This window comes from Triticum aestivum, chromosome 6A (genome assembly GCF_018294505.1).
Source record: "Triticum aestivum cultivar Chinese Spring chromosome 6A, IWGSC CS RefSeq v2.1, whole genome shotgun sequence".
Classification (NCBI taxonomy): Eukaryota; Viridiplantae; Streptophyta; class Magnoliopsida; order Poales; family Poaceae; genus Triticum; species Triticum aestivum.
The window spans coordinates 187415598-187434251 of record NC_057809.1 but is presented as its reverse complement, the minus strand read 5'-3'; the positions used below and the strand labels follow the sequence as shown (position 1 = coordinate 187434251).

Here is an 18654-nt window from a genome sequence, read left to right as displayed (position 1 = left end):
AAAAAAATGAATCATTTCAAATTGAGATCTAAGGAACCAATTCATAAAACTTTCGATGTTCACATTGCTATTATGCAAAGGGCCTCCATGGGGAAAAAAATCATATGAACTGCAATTATGAAAATCCTTTGATAAAAAAAGGGCTCTTACTCATTAACTTGAAAGATTTGATAAATATATGCTTTGCATTCGCAAAATGTGACAAATCCTGAAAAGTAAGTAAAAAATAGCACAGAAGTATCCGGAATGGAGATTGCATTAGCTAACATTTGGTACAATAAAATAGTACAATTGAAGTGGAAAGAGCGGCTGGTGACTCATATAGTTTGTGCCATGCAGGCAAAAGAAAAGATCTCGAATTGCCAGAGTTGTGCATCTACAGTTGTTATGAATTCCGTCATCATTCCATTCACAGAATACCGCTAACCTCCCAGTTGTCGTTGTCCTCGTCGCGGCGGGTTCTCACAGCCTCTGAGTCTCCCTCGTCTTCGGGGAACCTACGATCATCCATCATACGCCTGCAAAAACAAAATGACATGCAGATATAAGCTTTAGTAAAAGAGACATGACAATGAAGTTTGGTCGCTGCAATAGAAAAACATTTGTGAGCGGCAATGCCCTGTCAAAAAATTGAAGATTTCTGAATTTTCGTTTCATGGTAGTGTGGTTTCCCAACGATATCAAACCACTAACAAAATTGTGCTCTTACCACCACCGCAGGCAGTGGGGCAATCAAGTTTGCTAACTTCTTTCTGTAAATTTCTATCACATTTGTACGTGTTCAAGTTCGTGCTGCACTTATTTGGCTTTGGCAGCACCACAAACACTGTCTGTCTGGACCCTTCATCATTATAATATAACAGCATGAAATTCTAAATCAATCCAAATCCTGCAGAATCCGTGTCACATTTCTGTTCCGCTTCCAACATCCAAGAAATGGCCTTTTCCACCGTCTGACATGAGACTAAGCTCGGACGTCTCAGATTCTCAAGTCTTCTTCCTACAGCATCGAGGAAAGGCAGCGTCAACGAGAGGTTTACCTGCGGCGGTTGCGGCGGCCGGCCTCGCGGGCCTTGCGGATCTTCTTGTCCTTGGTGTTCTCGTGCCGCCGGCGGCGCTTGATCTCCTGGAGCAGGCCGGCCTTCATCACCTCCCGCCGGAAGCGCCGGAAGATGGAGTCCTCCCCCTCGTTCTCGTCCACCACGATCTGCACGTTGTAGCCCTTGGCGGCCAGCACGGGCGTCGGTGCGCGGCGGGCGGTCATGTGGACCGCCGAAGGCGCGGAGCACTTCCCCGAGAACGGGGCCAGGGGAAGCTGGAGCAGGGCGCTCAGCATGGAAGTGCCAGTAGGGGCGGCCATGGCTGTGGCCTTCGACTAGTCGGCTCTGACGGTTGCTGCGCTCTCTTTGAGTTCCGGGTTTTGGATGAGGCTGGGGAAGGTAGGAGGCTGAGCCGGTGAGGCTTGGCTTATCCCCTTATTTATTTCTGAGTTTTGGAGGGAAGTGACATCTTTTTTCCTCTTTGGAATACTCATTTCTATTAATTCTATTCTAAGAAGAATTCAAACATTAAAAAAATTGGTACTCCCTCGGAGGGAGTACTAAAATGTTGTATTCTTTTTTGGATAAATAGCAGTAGACAGATGGAACTAAAATTACTATTTCCTATTTCTTGAACTGTTAACAACTAAATTTTGAACATTCGTGAAAAAGAGACTAAATTTTGTAAAATTAGGCTCATTACTGTCTTCTTCCTCATGTTGCTTACTCATACCAGCGTTCGACTAAACCATCACATATTTATTTGTGGCTGGTAAAATCTCTAAGTAATTGTTGCTCCTAAAAACAATAACCGGAAGATCGAGCGAGTGAGAATTTCTCATGAAAGTCCTATTCTGATCCCGAACTCATATGCACCCTGATGAATAATAAAATAGAAAAAAGTAATGAAAAAACAAATGAAAAACTTTGACAAATGATTTCTATTCATAACAAATTTCAGCACGAAATGACATTCGTGGAAGTCATGAAAAAAAACAGCACTCCAAAATGTTTACAAAACTATCATTTTTGGACCATCAACTTTGTTTTTTTGCCATGACTTCCACTAATTTCATTTCATGATGATTTTTTGCAAGCATACAAAACATTTGTCAAAGTTTAACACACAAAAAAAGATTTTTTTTGATTTTTTTTACTATTTCCTAAAATTTTACTGTTCATCATGGAGCATTTGAGTTCGGGAGCGGATACTCCACGTCTAACTTCTAACCCTTTTTCGAAAGTTCGGCTAAAAATAAGGTTTCTGTTAACCTTAAAACCATATATTTCTTTTGATTAACACCAGTCTCCTCAGCATTCGATTTGATTGTCCTCCAAACGGGCGAAATGTGTTCATAGGGTTAACGTCGGAGAGTACCACACTGAAATGGCAAAGCTCAATGAATAGGGGTTTGGTGTTGGGTTCAACACCAATACCTTAGGGGTTTGACATTGTAAAATAATTTCTCTTCATGAAAAAGCTAGATTTGTTTTTTTCCAACGCCAATAAATGTGGTGTTGAGATAGACAAGTTTATTGTCGAAGAGGCTAGCATTGAGCAAAATGGTTAGATTGACTAAAGATAAGGAAGAAAAAGGTGAAAAAGAACACATATACATGTATAACGTGTTTGCTTTGGGGGCAGCAACGCAAACGCAGAAGTAATGAAGTTGTGTTGTTACTGTAAATGCAATGGAAGAAAATCAAAAGTTTAGTTGATGTAACGGTAACGCAAGCTAAAACTCTACTCATGTCGTGGAATTTGTCATGACAGATGTCCTAGTGCGAGGACTTAGTCGTGAGGCCAACGCATCTATGCGGTAGCTTGAAGGGGTTGGTCGGAATTGAGAGACGCAACACGCATGACAAAGTTTTAGACAACTTCGGGCCCCGGGAAACATCATCTGGTAATAGCCCTACATGTTGTTTGTGGCTAGGTCTCATTATGCTCATGAGGGAGACGCCGCATAAGCCGGCTCTCCTATAGTTGTGTTTAGCCTTAGCTATTATTTTCTGTCCCTCTTGGGGTGCCCTGCCCCTCCTTATATATGTTGAAGGGGCGGGTTACATGACTAGTCCTAATAGGATTAGGATTACTCTATTACAAGTGGAGTCCTAATCTTGCTTCCTTTGTAGGAGAATATTCCTTATGCCTTTCCTCTTAAGCCGGCCCACCATCACATGAACCGGCCTTCTGGGCCTTGGGCCTTGTCATCTATCTGACCCGTCGTCGGGGTCATCAGTGAGTGGAGAGATCCGGACAGGTCACCTAGTGAGTGGCCATGTTAGGGCGGGTCACGAGTGAGTCGTCAAGTCCGGCCGGGTCATACCGCGGGGTATATCCCCGACATTAGCCCCAGTTTAATTTGGATTTATCCATGTTAAACTGATCCTGCAAAATAAACACAAGAACAAATTTGACAGGTTGTGCTCCGGGTTAAAAATTCTTGTAAGCCGGCATCTGATCATCCTTAAGTCCTTGTCATTTCCTTCTTCTGGACAGTCTAGGTCAATAGACCAGCTTCATAATTAATTTGCTGACATTGGCTTCTCACAGCAATATATTGTGAAGAATATTTGATTCAGCTCCCAATGCTTAACAAAAATATTGGTCTTGAAATACTCATCTGATTTTCAGCCGGCTTATAGAACTTGCCGGTTTATCATTGCCAAAATATCTGGTTTGTAAATATTGATAGCACTGGGTCATAATTGTTGCCGACGCCGGGTCATAGTTATTGGTGACGCCGAGTCATGATTGTTGGTGACGCCGGGTCATGATTGTTGCAGACACCGGGTCAATCTATTTTGCTCAAAACTGAAAATTGGAAGATATCTCTCCCTTATATCCATATTACCTGTAGCCCCCCAGTCTTGAGCAGAACAAAGTGATGACTTAAGACTTGCTTCAATATAAATACTGCCACTTTGAAGAAATCCATGTTTGTTCATCTCAGTCACTAGTAAAGACTGAATACTCCATATATGTAGCCCCCAAGTGCCGGGTTGACATGCTTGCAGCAACCTGGGACTTGTAATTTCCTGATGCCCATGAAAACTTCAACCAATGTATCCCCCAAGTGCCGGGTCATTAAGCAATAATGAGTAGATATTTTGTAGATATGATCATGTAGGTTTGAACAACAACGTGTAGCCCCCAAGGGCCGGCTTAGTAAGATAATACTGAGTTAGGACTTTATACGTACTTCATTGAAAATAATATCATATGATGTAACCCTCACCATGGGGCTCGAACCCACGTCCATAAGGTTAAGAGATTTGTACTCTACCAACTGAGTAGTGGACCTTTCAATAAAATGGATTAAGACTTATGTACCTTGAATTTTTGACAGGAGCAATTGGTAGCTGATACGTCTCCAACGTATCTATAATTTTTGATTGCTCCATGCTATTATATTATCTATTTTGGATGTTAATGGGCTTTATTTTACACTTTTATATCATTTTTAGGACTAATCTACTAACCGGAGGCCCAGCCCAAATTGCTGGTTTTTTTTGACTATTTTAGAGTTTCGCCGAAAAGGAATATCAAACGGAGTCCAAACGGAATGAAACCTTCGGGAACGTGATTTTCTCAACAAACTTGATCTAGGAGACTTGGAGTGGGCGTCAAGAAATAATCGAGGAGGCCACGAGGCAGGGGGGCGCACCCTCCACCCTTGTGGGCCCCTCGTTACTCCACCGATGTACTTCTTCCTCCTATATATATCCACGTACCCCCAAACATCCAGGAGCACCACAAAAACCTAATTCCAGCGCCGCAACCTTCTGTACCCGAGAGATCCCATCTTGGGGCCTTTTCCAGAGCTCCGCCGGAGGGGGCATTGATCACGAAGGGCCTCTACACCAACTCCATGGCCTCTCTCCGGTGATGTGTGAGTAGTTTACTTCAGACCTTCGGGTCCATAGTTATTAGCTAGATGGCTTCTTCTCTCTCTTTGGATCTCAATACAAAGTTCTCCTTGATACGTCTCCAACGTATCTATAATTTTTGATTGTTCCATGCTATTATATTATCCGTTTCGAATATTTATGGGCTTTATTATGCACTTTTATATTATTTTTGGGACTAACCTATTAACCCAGAGCCCAGCGCCAGTTTCTGTTTTTTCCCTTGTTTCAGTGTTTCGCAGAAAAGGAATATCAAACGGAGTCCAAACGGAATAAAACCTTCGGGAGCGTAATTTTTGGAACGAACGTGATCCGGGAGACTTGGAGTTGAAGTCAAGAAAGCTTCGAGGTGGCCACGACGCAGGGAGGCGCGCCTGCCCGCCCTGGGCGCGCCCCCGCCCTTGTGGGCCCCTCATGGCTCCCCTGGCCGACTTCTTTCGCCTATATATGTCCATATACCCTAAAAACATCGGAGAGCAGAATAGATCGGGAGTTCCGCCGCCAGAAGCCTCCGTAGCCACCGAAAAACAATCTAGACCCGTTCTGGCACCCTGCCGGAGGGGGGAATCCCTCTCCGGTGGCCATCTTCACCATCTCGGCGCTCTCCATGATGAGGAGGGAGTAGTTCTCCCTCAGGGCTGAGGGTATGTACCAGTAGCTATGTGTTTGATCTCTCTCTCTCTCTCTCTCTCGTGTTCTTGAGGTGATACGATCTTGATGTATCGCGAGCTTTGCTATTATATTTGGATCTTATGATGTTTCTCCCCCTCTACTCTCTCGTGATGAATTGAGTTTTCCCTTTGAAGTTATCTTATCGCATTGAGTCTTTAAGGATTTGAGAACAGTTGATGTATGTCTTGCATGTGCTTATCTGTGGTGACAATGGGATATCACGTGATCCACTTGATGTATGTTTTGGTGATCAACTTGCGAGTTCCGTGAACTTATGCATAGGGGTTGGCACATGTTTTCGTCTTGACTCTCCGGTAGAAACTTTGGGGCACTCTTTGAAGTTCTTTGTGTTGGTTGAATAGATGAACCTGAGAATGTGTGATGCATATCGTATAATCATACCCACGGATACTTGAGGTGACATTGGAGTATCTAGATGACATTAGGGTTTTGGTTGATTTGTGTCTTAAGGTGTTATTCTAGTACGAACTCTATGATAGATCGAATGGAAAGAATAGCTTCGTGTTATTTTACTACAGACTCTTGAATAGATTGATCAAAAAGGATAACTTTGAGGTGGTTTCGTACCCTACCATAATCTCTTCGTTTGTTCTCTGCTATTAGTGACTTTGGAGTCACTCTTTGTTGCATGTTGAGGGATAGTTATATGATCCAATTATGTTATTATTGTTGAGAGAACTTGCACTAGTGAAAGTATGAACCCTAGGCTTTGTTTCCTAGCATTGCAATACCGTTTATGCTCACTTTTATCATTAGTTACCTTGCTGTTTTTATATTTTCAGATTACAAAAACCTTTATCTATCATCCATATTGCACTTGTATCACAATCTCTTCGCCAAACTAGTGCACCTATACAATTTACCATTGTATTGGGTGTGTTGGGGACACAAGAGACTCTTTGTTATTTGGTTGCAGGGTTGCTTGAGAGAGACCATCTTCATCCTACGCCTCCCACAGATTGATAAACCTTAGGTCATCCACTTGAGGGAAATTTGCTATTGTCCTACAAACCTCTGCACTTGGAGGCCCAACAACGTCTACAAGAAGAAGGTTGTGTAGTAGACATCAAGCTCTTTTCTGGCACCATTGCCGGGGAGGTGAGTGCTTGAAGGTATATCTTTAGATCTTGCAATCAAATCTTTTAGTTTCTTGTTTTATCACTAGTTTAGTTTATAAAAGAAAACTAAAAATGGAATTGAGGATACCTCATATGCTTCATCTTTTTAATATCTTTCATGAAAATAAGGATTCTGATAATTGTGCCAAAGTGTTAGAAGAAGAATGCATTAGAATGTTTGGCACTAAATCTTTATATGATGAGCATGATTGCAATGTTGTTAGTATTAATTCCTTGAATATCTATGATGCTAATGATATGCAATGCCACAAGCTTAGGGATGCTATGTTTGATGAAGATGATATTTTTTGTCCCCCAAGATTTGATGAGCAAATTTATTATGATGATAGCATGCCTCCTATTTATGATGATTATATTGATGAAAGTGGGTTTGGAAGAGTGTCAACTTTAGGAAGTGATGATCCCACTATTTAGGAGGATGTTGAATCTTATTGTGATAATTATGAAAGTGAATTTGGAGACGTCATGACTTTATTTAGTGATGAATCCACTATTTTGGAAGAGGTTCCAATTGATTATGAGAACAAAGTTGCTATCTATGATGATTATTGTGATGACTTGTATGCTATAAAGAATAATGGTATCCATGAAACTTGTCATCATGATTTTAACTTTCAATTGGATTATGCCTCACATGATAGTTATTTTGTTGAGCTTGCTCCCACTACTATTCATGAGAAGAAATTTGCTTATGTGGAGAGTAATAAAAATTCTATGCTTGTAGATCATGAAAAGAATGCTTTATGTGATGGTTATATTGTTGAATTCATTCATGATTCTACTGAAAATTATTATGAGGGAGGAACATATGCTTGTAGGAATTGCAATAATATCAAGTTTCCTCTGTATGTGCTTAAAATCTTGAAGTTATGCTTGTTTTACTTTCCTATGCTAGTTGACTGTTGTTCCCATAAGTTGTTTGCTCACAAAATCATATGCATAGGAAGTGGGTTAGACTTAAATGTGCTAGTAATATTCTTCATGGTGCTCTCTTTATGTTACAATTCTTATCTTTTATGTGAGCATCATTGATATCATCATGCCTAGCTAGGGGTGTTAAACGATAGCGCTTGTTGGGAGGCAACCCAATTTTATTTTTGGTCCTTGCCTTTTGCTCCTGTTTAGTAATAAATAATTCATCTAGCCTCTGTTTGGATGTGGTTTTATGTTTTAATTAGTGTTTGTGCCAAGTAGAACCTTTGGTAAGACTTGGGGAAAGTCTTTGCGATCATGCTGTAAAAAACAGAAACTTTAGCGCTCACGAGATTTGCTGCAATTTCTTATTGGAGAGTGCTATTTAGTTAATTCTTTTTGCAGTTGATCAATAGACAAATTACTCAGGTCCAACAATTTATTTGATAATTTTATGAGTTCCAGAAGTATACGTTTGATCCAGATTACTACAGACTGTTCTGTTTTTGACAGATTCTGTTTACAATGTGTTGTTTGCTTATTTTGATGAATCTATGAGTAGTATCGGAGGGTATGCACCATAGAGAAGTTGGAATAAAGTAAATATTACACCAATATGAATTTAGAATGAGTTAAAAACAGTACCTAAGTGGTGATTTATTTTCTTATACTAACGGAGCTTACGAGTTTTCTGTTAAGTTTTGTGTTGTGAAGTTTTCAAATTTTGGGTAACGATTCGATGGACTATGGAATAAGGAGTGGTAAGAGCCTAATCTTGGGGATTCCCAAGGCACCCCAAGGTAATATTCAAGGAGAAACAAGAGCCTAAGCTTGGGGATGCCCGGATGGCATCCCCTCTTTCGTCTTCGTTCATCGGTAACTTTACTTGGAGCTATATTTTTATTCACCACATGATATGTGTTTTGCTTGGAGCGTCATTTTATTTTACTTAGTTTTGCTTGCTGTTTGAATAAAATACCAAGATCTGAAATTCTTAAATGTTATAGAGTCTTCACATAGTTTGATAATTATTCGACTACTCATTGATCTTCACTTATATCTTTCGGAGTAGTTTGTTGTTGCTCTAGTGCTTCACTTATATCTTTTTAGAGCACGGTGGTGGTTTTATTTTATAGAAATAGATGAACTCTCATGCTTCACTTATATTATTTTGAGAGTCCTAAACAACATGGTAATTTGCTTTGGTTATGAATTTAGTTCTAATATGATGGGCATCCAAGAGGGATATAATAAAAACTTTCATATAGAGTGCATTGAATACTATGAGAAGTTTGATACTTGATAATTGTTTTGAGATATGAAGATGGTGATATTAGAGACATGCTAGTTGAGTAGTTGTGAATTTGAGAGATACCTGTGTTAAAGTTTGTGATTCCCGTAGCATGCACGTATGGTGAACCGTTATATGATGAAGTCGGAGCATGATTTATTTATTTATTGTCTTGCTTATGAGTGGCGGTCGGGGACGAGCAATGGTCTTTTCCTACCAATCTATCCCCCTAGGAGCATGCGCGTAATACTTTGTTTCGATAACTAATAAATTTTTGCAATAAGTATGTGATTTCTTTATGACTAATGTTGAGTCCATGGATTATACGCACTCTCACCCTTCCACCATTGCTAACCTCTCTAGTACCGCGCAACTTTCACCGGTACCATAAACCCACCATATATCTTCCTCAAAACAGCCACCATACCTACCTATTATGGCATTTCCATAGCCATTCCGAGATATATTGCCATACAACTTTCCATCGTTCCATTTATTATGACATGCTTCATCATTGTCATATTGCTTTGCATGATCATGTAGTTGACATCGTATTTGTGGCAAAGCCACCGTTCATAATTCTTTCATACATGTCACTCATGAGTCATTGCACATCCCGGTACACCGCCGGAGGCATTCATATAGAGTCATATTTTGCTCTAAGTATCGAGTTGTAATTCTTGAGTTGTAAGTAAAAAAGAAGTGTGATGATCATCATTATTAGAGCATTGTCCCAGTGAGGAAAGGATGATGGAGACTATGATTTCCCCACAAGTCGGGATGAGACTCCGGATGAAAAATAAATTAAAAAAAGAAAGAGAAAAAAGAGGCCAAAAAAAGAGAAGGCCCAAAAAACAAAAAAATGAGAGAAAAAGAGAGAAGGGGCAATGCTACTATCCTTTTACCACACTTGTGCTTCAAAGTAGCACCATGATTTTCATGATAGAGAGTCTCCTATGTTGTCACTTTCATATACTAGTGGGAATCTTTCATTATAGAACTTTCCTTGTATATTCCAATGATGGGCTTCCTCAAAATGCCCTAGGCATTCGTGAGAAAGCAAGTTGGATGCACACCCACTTAGTTTCTTTTTGAGCTTTCATACACTTATAGCTCTAGTGCATCAATTGCATGGCAATCCCTACTCACTCACGTTGATATCTATTGATGGGCATCTCCATAGCCCGTTGATACGCCTAGTTGATGTGAGACCATCTTCTCCTTTTTTGTCTGCTCCACAACCACCACTCCATTCCACCTATAGTGATATGTCCATGGCTCACGCTCATGTATTGCGTGAAGATTGAAAAAGTTTGAGAACATCAAAAGTATGAAACAATTTCTTGGCTTGTCATCGGGGTTGTGCGAGATTTAAATATTTTGTGTGATGATGATAGAGCATAGCCAGACTATATGATTTTGTAGGGATAGCTTTCTTTGGCCATGTTATTTTGAGAAGACATGATTACTTTGTTAGTATGCTTGAAGTATTATTATTTTTATGTCAATATTAAACTTTTGTCTTGAATCTTTTGGATCTAAATATTCTTGCCACAATAAATAGAATTACATGGAAAAATATGTTAGGTAGCATTCCACATCAAACATTTTGTTTTTATCATTTACCTACTCGAGGACGAGCAGTAATTAAGCTTGGGGATGCTGATACGTCTCCAACGTATCTATAATTTTTGATTGTCCATGCTATTATATTATCCATTTTGGATGTTTATGGGCTTTATTATGCACTTTTACATTATTTTTGGGACTAGCCTATTAACCCAGATCCCAGTGCCAGTTTTTGTTTTTCCCTTGTTTTAGTGTTTCGCAGAAAAGGAATATCAAACAGAGTCCAAACGGAATGAAACCTTCGAGAGCGTGATTTTTGGAACGAACGTGATCCAGGAGACTTGGAGTTGAAGTCAAGGAAGCTTCGAGGTGGAAATGAGGCAGGGAGGCGCGCCTACCCCCTGGGTGCGCCCCCACCCTCGTGGGCCCCTCGTGGCTCCCCTGACCGACTTCCTTCGCCTATATATATGTCCATATACCCTAAAAACATGGAAGAGCAGAATAGATCGGGAGTTCGGCCGCCAGAAGTCTCCGTAGCCACCGAAAACCAATCTGGACCCGTTCTGGCACCCTGCCGGAGGGGGGAATCCCTCTCCGGTGGCCATCTTCATCATCCCGGCGCTCTCCATGACGAGGAGGGAGTAGTTCTCCCTCGGGGCTGAGGGTATGTACCAGTAGCTATGTGTTTGATCTCTCTCTCTATCTCTCTCTCTCTCTCGTGTTCTTGAGGTGATACGATCTTGATGTATCGCGAGCTTTGCTATTATAGTTGTATCTTATGATGTTTCTCCCCCTCTACTCTCTTGTGATGAATTGAGTTTTCCCTTTGAAGTTATCTTATCGGATTGAGTCTTTAAGGATTTGAGAACACTTGATGTATGTCTTGCATGTGCTTATCTATGGTGACAATGGGATATCACTTGATCCACTTGATGTATGTTTTGGTGATCAACTTGCGAGTTCCGTGAACTTATGCATAGGGGTTGGCACACGTTTTCGTCTTGACTCTCCGGTAGAAACTTTGGGGCACTCTTTGAAGTTCTTTGTGTTGGTTGAATAGATGAATCTGAGATTGTGTGATGCATATCGTATAATCATACCCACGGATACTTGAGGTGACATTGGAGTATCTAGGTGAGATTAGGGTTTTGGTTGATTTGTATCTTAATGTGTTATTCTAGTACGAACTCTATGATAGATCGAACAGAAAGAATAGCTTCGTGTTATTTTACTACGGACTCTTGAATAGATCGATCAGAAAGGATAACTTTGAGGTGGTTTCGTACCCTACCGTAATCTCTTCGTTTGTTCTCCGCTATTAGTGACTTCGGAGTGACTCTTTGTTGCATGTTGATGGATAGTTATATTATCCAATTATGTTATTATTGTTGAGAGAACTTGCACTAGTGAAAGTATGAACCCTAGGCCTTGTTTCCTAGCATTGCAATACTGTTTACGCTCACTTTTATCATTAGTTACCTTGCTGTTTTTATATTTTCAGATTACAAAAACCATTATCTATCATCCATATTGCACTTGTATCACCATCTCTTCGCCAAACTAGTGCACCTATACAATTTACCATTGTATTGGGTGTGTTGGGGACCCAGGAGACTCTTTGTTATTTTTTTGCAGGGTTGCTTGAGAGAGACCATCTTCATCCTACGCCTCCCACGGATTGATAAACCTTAGGTCATCCACTTGATAGAAATTTGCTACTGTCCTACAAACCTCTGCACTTGGAGGCCAACAACGTCTACAAGAAGAAGGTTGTGTAGTAGACATTCCGGAGCTCCGCCGGAGGGGGCATTGATCACGGAGGGCCTCTACATCAACTCCATGGCCTCTCTGATGATGTGTGAGTAGTTTACTTCAGACATTCGGGTCCATAGTTATTAGCTAGATGGCTTCTTCTCTCTCTTTGGATCTCAATACAAAGTTCTCCTTGACTCTCTTGGAGATCTATTCGATGTAATCTTCTTTTGCGGTGTGTTTGTTGAGATCCGATGAATTGTGGGTTTATGATCAAGTTTATCTATGAACAATATTTGAATCTCCTCTGAATTATTTTATGTATGATTGGTTATCTTTGCAAGTCTCTTCAAATTATCAGTTTGGTTTGGCCTACTAGATTGATCTTTCTTGCAATGGGAGAAGTGCTTAGCTTTGGGTTCAATCTTGCGGTGTCCTTTCCCAGTGACAGCAGGGGCAGCAAGGCACGTATTGTATTGTTGCCATCGAGGATAAAAAGATGGGGTTTATATCATATTGCATGAGTTTATCCCTCTACATCATGTCATCTTACTTAAAGCATTACTTTGTTCTTATGAACTTAATACTCTAGATGCATGCTGGATAGCGGTCGATGTGTGGAGTAATAGTAGTAGATGCAGAATTGTTTTGGTCTACTTGTCACGGATGTGATGCCTATATACATGATCATACCTAGATATTCTCATAACTATGCTCAATTCTATCAATTGCTCGACAGTAATTCGTTTACCCACCGTAATACTTATTGTAACATCCCAAATTTATTAAATTTTGATGTTAATAGAATCATTCAATGCATCTCATATTTCTTTGCATTTTGGAATTTTTGAAATATTCAAATAATAGTTTTCCACTCGAGAAAAACAAATGAGAGGGGATAAGATGACTTCCTCAAAATATAAAAAGAGTGGGAAATTTTATTTTGAGTATTACTTTAAGTTTTGGAGTTGATTGGTATCTATTTTATTTGCAAAAAGTGCATTAGTTGCATTAGGAAAATTATTTTCAAAATGTTCTGTGCTTAAGTTAATGTTCATTAGGCTCTAAATATTATGTAGTTATTTTAGAAATTAATTAGGTGTTTTTATTAATTCAATTGAATTAGTTATGAGCACTTTAGTCTCCAGTTAAAAAACACACACACACACGCACACAGCCTGAACTGAAACTGGGTTCGGCCCAGGAGCGCCCGACCGGCCCAGCTGGCCATTTCGGCCCAAGGCCGCCCGCGCGCCGAAACCTCCCGCACCGGTCGACCGTCCGCAGCCCCCCTCACTCGCTAACGCCGCCGCCACTGACTGGTGGGCCCCGCTCCACCTCATCTCCCCAACCTCCCGCTTTCCCCGCTCGGGTGAGCTCGTCGCCGCGCTCCCGCAACCGTCGGGTGAGGCCCTCGCGGATAATGCATATCTGCGACACCCGCACGCCCTCCCCTCGCCTATAAATGTCCCGGGCTACCCTCAGTCGACCTCGCCGTACCGCTTCTCCCACGCCGCCCATAGCCGCCACTATCACCGTTTGCATCTCGTCGGAGCCGCGCTGCTCCGTCATCCCTTCCGTCGCCAGTAAGCCACCATGGCCTTCCCCTTCTTCGTCAAATGGCTCCCCGCGGCAAAGCGCACCCGTTTGACACCTTTTCCTCGCCTAGGTTCCGTCGGAGACGCCGCACCATCGATGCCGGAGCCGCCGGAGCACCGAAGGCCGCCGCCTTCGCCCCGCCCCGTTCGGACGCCGCCGACGCACCCCAACGCCACCATCCGGACGCCCAAGCCGTGCCGCACCTCCCGGTCCTCTTCCCCGACGCCGAGGACCATCGCAGCCGCCGCCCCCTCCGTCACCGACGTCGCGCCGCCGTCTTCATCGTCGCCGGCCATCACCACCACCCACTGTGAGCCACCACCCCACCCTCGCCCGTTCAATCTACCTTGGACAACCCAGATTAGATTAGGTCCATTTTTTTATTTTGCGAAGAGGTACGCGGTTAACCGCGGTTCCCTTAGACCATGCGGTTTATTTAAACCGAGCGTCGGTTTTTCTTTAATTAGCCACCGCCGTTTTTTTCTTATTTAGCGGCCGTTCGCCGTATAGCCTCCGGAGCGGACACTGCTCGGCCAGCCAGGAGCCGCCACGTGGCCAGGGACCTGTTTGTGGTAGTTTTTCTTCACAATTTAGTCCCTGTAAATAGCAGATTAGTCCCTGATCTTAGATTAGCCATGACTTTTAAACCGTAGATCCAAACTCGATGAAACCAGCGGCAAATTATTTGTGTTGTTTAGCTCTATCCAGTAGTATTATTTTTGCAAACTTTTGTTAGATTCAAATTTGAATTTATTCAGATTCGAATTCGAACTTCATATGGCCATATCTCCCAAACCGTAGCTCCGATTAAGTTGATTCCTTTTGCATGCTGACACCGTAGCAAAACCCTATCACCTGGACCTTTGTCACAATAATTTTCACACACTAGAATCTACCCTTTAATATTTTTACTAGTATGCATAGTATGCACAATAATTTTCACGTCACTCTTTGAACCATAGGCCTATGTTGTTTTGCACTTAGAATATTTCTGTAGTAGCTTAGTGTGTTGTATGTTCATTTGGTTTTTCCGAGACTTTTTGCTATGCATGTTCTTTTAGCTCTCTGGAATGTTTGTTTATGTTTGTTTATCTTCTTTGCGATAGATTGCCCGGAGTGCGAAGCAGAATATTATCAGTCTTTAGAATTCAACCAGCAGTACCAAGGCAAGTTGCATCTTGATCATGTTTCATTACCTATGTTTTTATTATGCACTTAGTTCTTTGCGGTAGGACTGCATGGTAGGAAACTGGTGCCGCATGACTTTGCTTTTCACCCAGTAGTTCATTGAGGTAGGTCTGAACCATATAACTTTGTCACCATCGTTTTACTTTATGTTGCTATGCTAAGTAGACGTGGATTGGGAGTGATCATTGTAAAGTTTGAGTGACAATGTAGTAAAAAGGAACTAAGTTAATTAATGAACTACCTGGGCGGAAACTTGTGGGAATGGTGGCGAAGTACAGTGGGGCACGCATGGGAAATCCATGGTGGTGCACCACTAGTGGACCGTCCGCTCAGGCTCAAAGAGATCAATCGTATTCCCATGTCTAGAAGCTTACGTGTGCAGCCACAAGCCAATATGGGCTCTGGCTTAGTTGAGTAGTTAGTGTGACCCCTTCCGGGATGGGCTAGCAGATGTAGAATGATGTAGGTGTACCGGCCTATCCGTGGGTTAAGGGGGAACATTTTCGAAAGGCTATGTCTCGATCTTCCGATCATGGAGGTGGTCGAGTCTTGTGGGGAAAAGTGCACAACCTCTGCAGAGTTTCAACCTAATCGATTAGCCGTGTCCCCGGTTACGGACAACTTGAGCATCTAGTAGTGGAAATGCCGGGAGATCTCCTCACCTTTAATTAAACAGTTGGGTTTTTAAATGAAACTTGGGAACGGATGGAGTTGGGTTTGCCAACTCATCCTATGCAAATGTGTAGTAGTAGAATAACATCTTTTCTAATAGGGAAAAACTAGCTTTATGCAAAAAACTAAACTTAGAGCTTTCCACCAGCCAAATTGCATGTAAAAGTAGGTTCATTACACTATGATGTGACTTGCCAGTACATTCAATGTACTGACCCATTTGGCTGCAACTTATCACGTTGCAGATATATCCGACGAGGATTAAGGTGCGATAGGTCGATGTTCTACACTCAACCTTGCTCGTGGAGTTGGACTCATTTACTTCTTTGCTTCCGCAGTATTTGCTTATTGGCTCTATGCCCTATTTTGTAATAAATGTATTGCTCCTGGACTATCGATGTAATAAAGAGATGTGTGTTATTTCTGTTATTTCATCGAGTACTGTGTGTGCTAGCAAGTCGATCCAGGGACTAGCACGGTAAGCACAGAGACTTCGACTCTTACCGAGTCGGGTCGCTACAAGATGGTATCAGAGCACACGTTGACTGTAGGACGCGACCCTAGAAATGGAGAAAAGCCATAGGATAAAAACTATATTTTCATTTTCCATATATATCCTTTGGTCTCGTACCTTCTCTGCTTCAATACTAATTTCTTCTCTTTTTCAAAATGTAGATGTCGTCCGCCCTTGTTGAGTTCGAGCAGCCCGATGAGACCATGCCCTTTGGAAGGCAGCTGGTGAAGATCACGAAGCACCTGAAGATTGGGCTTCCCACATTCACTGGAACCTTCACAGCCACCCTGCCCGAGGAGACACGTTGGAGGATCGATGCTCATATCCCCGGACGCATCCTCGGAAACCGCACCAAGCCCATTGATTTCCATGTGGATACCGCAACATGGGGCTTGGGCAGGGGTATCGCTGCTCACATTGCTCTCGGACGCATTCGGGAGGTGTATGACGAAGACCTCAAGAGGACCTCCTTCGTGATGTACGGACGCCGCGACGCAAATGGAGATGTGGTGCGTACCCTGGAGGACGAGACGATAGCATCCCATATCCAGTACATGGAGGAGCACATTCGTATGATGGAGCTGGAGCTGTCCGACAACGTGGTCGTCATCAAGAACCTCATGACCCGCAAGGCCAAGCTAGAGGAGGAGCTCCAGGACGCTCGCATCGAGCATGAAGGAGAGCTGGACGCACTGCGGGAGAAGATAGACGACCTGAAGCTTGAGCTCGAGGAGGCCGAGGAGAAGCTGGATGAGGGAGAAAACATCCAGGAGGATCACTCGTATGGTGCCTATGTCAGCCAGGAGAGGGACCAAAATGATGAGCTCGGAGATGACGACACGGAGAGCGATGCAAGGACACCCGATGTCGACATGGTTGACTGGTCCTCATCTGATGAGAGTTAGATTTTATACCACCATGAGAGTTTAGAAATTCAATTTCGTTATCCGATTAGTTTTATTTCATTTGTAATACCTTGTCAAATCTTGTGACATGGCTTACCTTAGGTTTGATTATTCATGTGAACCTCTTTGTTTGAAATTGAATTGGAGTGATTTGAAGTTTTATTGCTATCATGTGCATATGGGTAGTGTGATTTTACTCGCTAGGCCTTGTTCTATTCTAACTCCTTATCCACTCTGAAACCCATCAGATGCCTCCAAGACGTGACCCCGGATTCAGCTTTCTGCCGGAGCTTACGCAATTGATCCAGCAACAGAATGCTCTTATGCAGATGCTCATTTAGAACCAGAACCAGAACCAGAACAACAACAACAACCCACCGCCGCCACCCCCGGTTGACAGTCTTACCCGTTTTCTGAGGCTGAACCCACCCGTGTTCTCCAGCAGCACGGAGCCGATCGTCGCAGATGACTGGCTCCGCAAGATAGGAAGGGAGATGGCCATGGTAGGATGCAATGATGCGGAGAAGGTGAAGTTTGCTGCCCACCAGCTGGATGGACCGACAGCTGCTTGGTGGGAGAACTACACCACCACATATCCCATGGAGAATGTGACTTGGGCTCAGTTCCAGCGGGCGTTCCGCACTGCTCATGTTTCAGCTGGAGCCATGAGTCTGAAGAAGGAGTTCCGCAGCTTGCGCCAGGGAGGACGCACGGTATCTCAGTATGTTGATGAGTTCAGTAAGTTGGCTCGTTACACCCCAGAGGACGTGGCCACCGATGCAGCCAAGCAGGAGAAGTTTCTGGAGGGACTGAATGATGAGTTGGGAGTTCAGTTGACTGTGGCAACATTTGCGGACTATCAGGAGCTGGTTGATAAGGCTACCATTCTTGCAGGCAAACACCAGCAGATGGAGAATCGTAAGAGGAAGTACGGTCACGCGAAGTATAACTCTGGAGTTCAACAGAAACCCCGCTACAGCCCGTACTCAGGGAGTTCTGGATCAGGCACTAGCAAGTTTGGAGGGAATCACCATAACCATGGAGGAAAAATTCATCATGGAGGGAATGGACACAACCACCATGGTCAAAAGCAGGGCAATGGTAGTGGAGGAAATGGCAATCAGCAGCATTTCAATTCTTCCACACCGATGAAGAAGGACCTGAGTCACATCACCTGCTTCAAGTGCAAGAAGACAGGTCACTACTCCAATGAGTGCCCTGAGGCGCAGAATGGAAATGGAAATGGCAATGGGAATTCTGGAGGCAAGAAACCCAATCCTTTTACTAAGGAACATGTGAATCATGTCAATGTGGAAGAGGTTTATGAGCAGCCTGATGCAGTGATTGGTAAGTTCTTTGTTAATTCATTTCCAGCACTCATTCTTTTTGACACTGGTGCATCGCATTCATTCATATCAAGGGGATTTGTGGATAAACATAAGTTGCCTACCATAGCTCTTAAGGCACC

At 42.7% G+C, this 18654-nt stretch overlaps 1 protein-coding gene across 1 annotated transcript; it reads right to left on the bottom strand.

The window, feature by feature from the left end:
* Positions 1-238: 238 nt before the first annotated feature.
* On the bottom strand, positions 239-1459 carry LOC123127216 (30S ribosomal protein S21, chloroplastic). The gene is made up of 2 exons (XM_044546798.1): positions 1041-1459; positions 239-518 (listed from the first exon to the last, which is right to left on the bottom strand). The coding sequence occupies exons 1-2, from the start codon at positions 1358-1360 to the stop codon at positions 410-412; spliced, it is 429 nt and encodes a 142-aa protein (XP_044402733.1). The 5' UTR covers positions 1361-1459; the 3' UTR covers positions 239-409.
* Positions 1460-18654: the final 17195 nt, after the last annotated feature.

Excerpts from the sequence above, each read along its gene's own strand:
- LOC123127216 (XM_044546798.1), bottom strand. The coding sequence starts at position 1,360 with ATGGCCGCCCCTACTGGCACTTCCATGCTGAGCGCCCTGCTCCAGCTT. Across the intron at positions 519-1,040 it reads GGCCGCCGCAACCGCCGCAG|GCGTATGATGGATGATCGTA; the intron begins GTAAACCTCTCG and ends TTGTTTTTGCAG.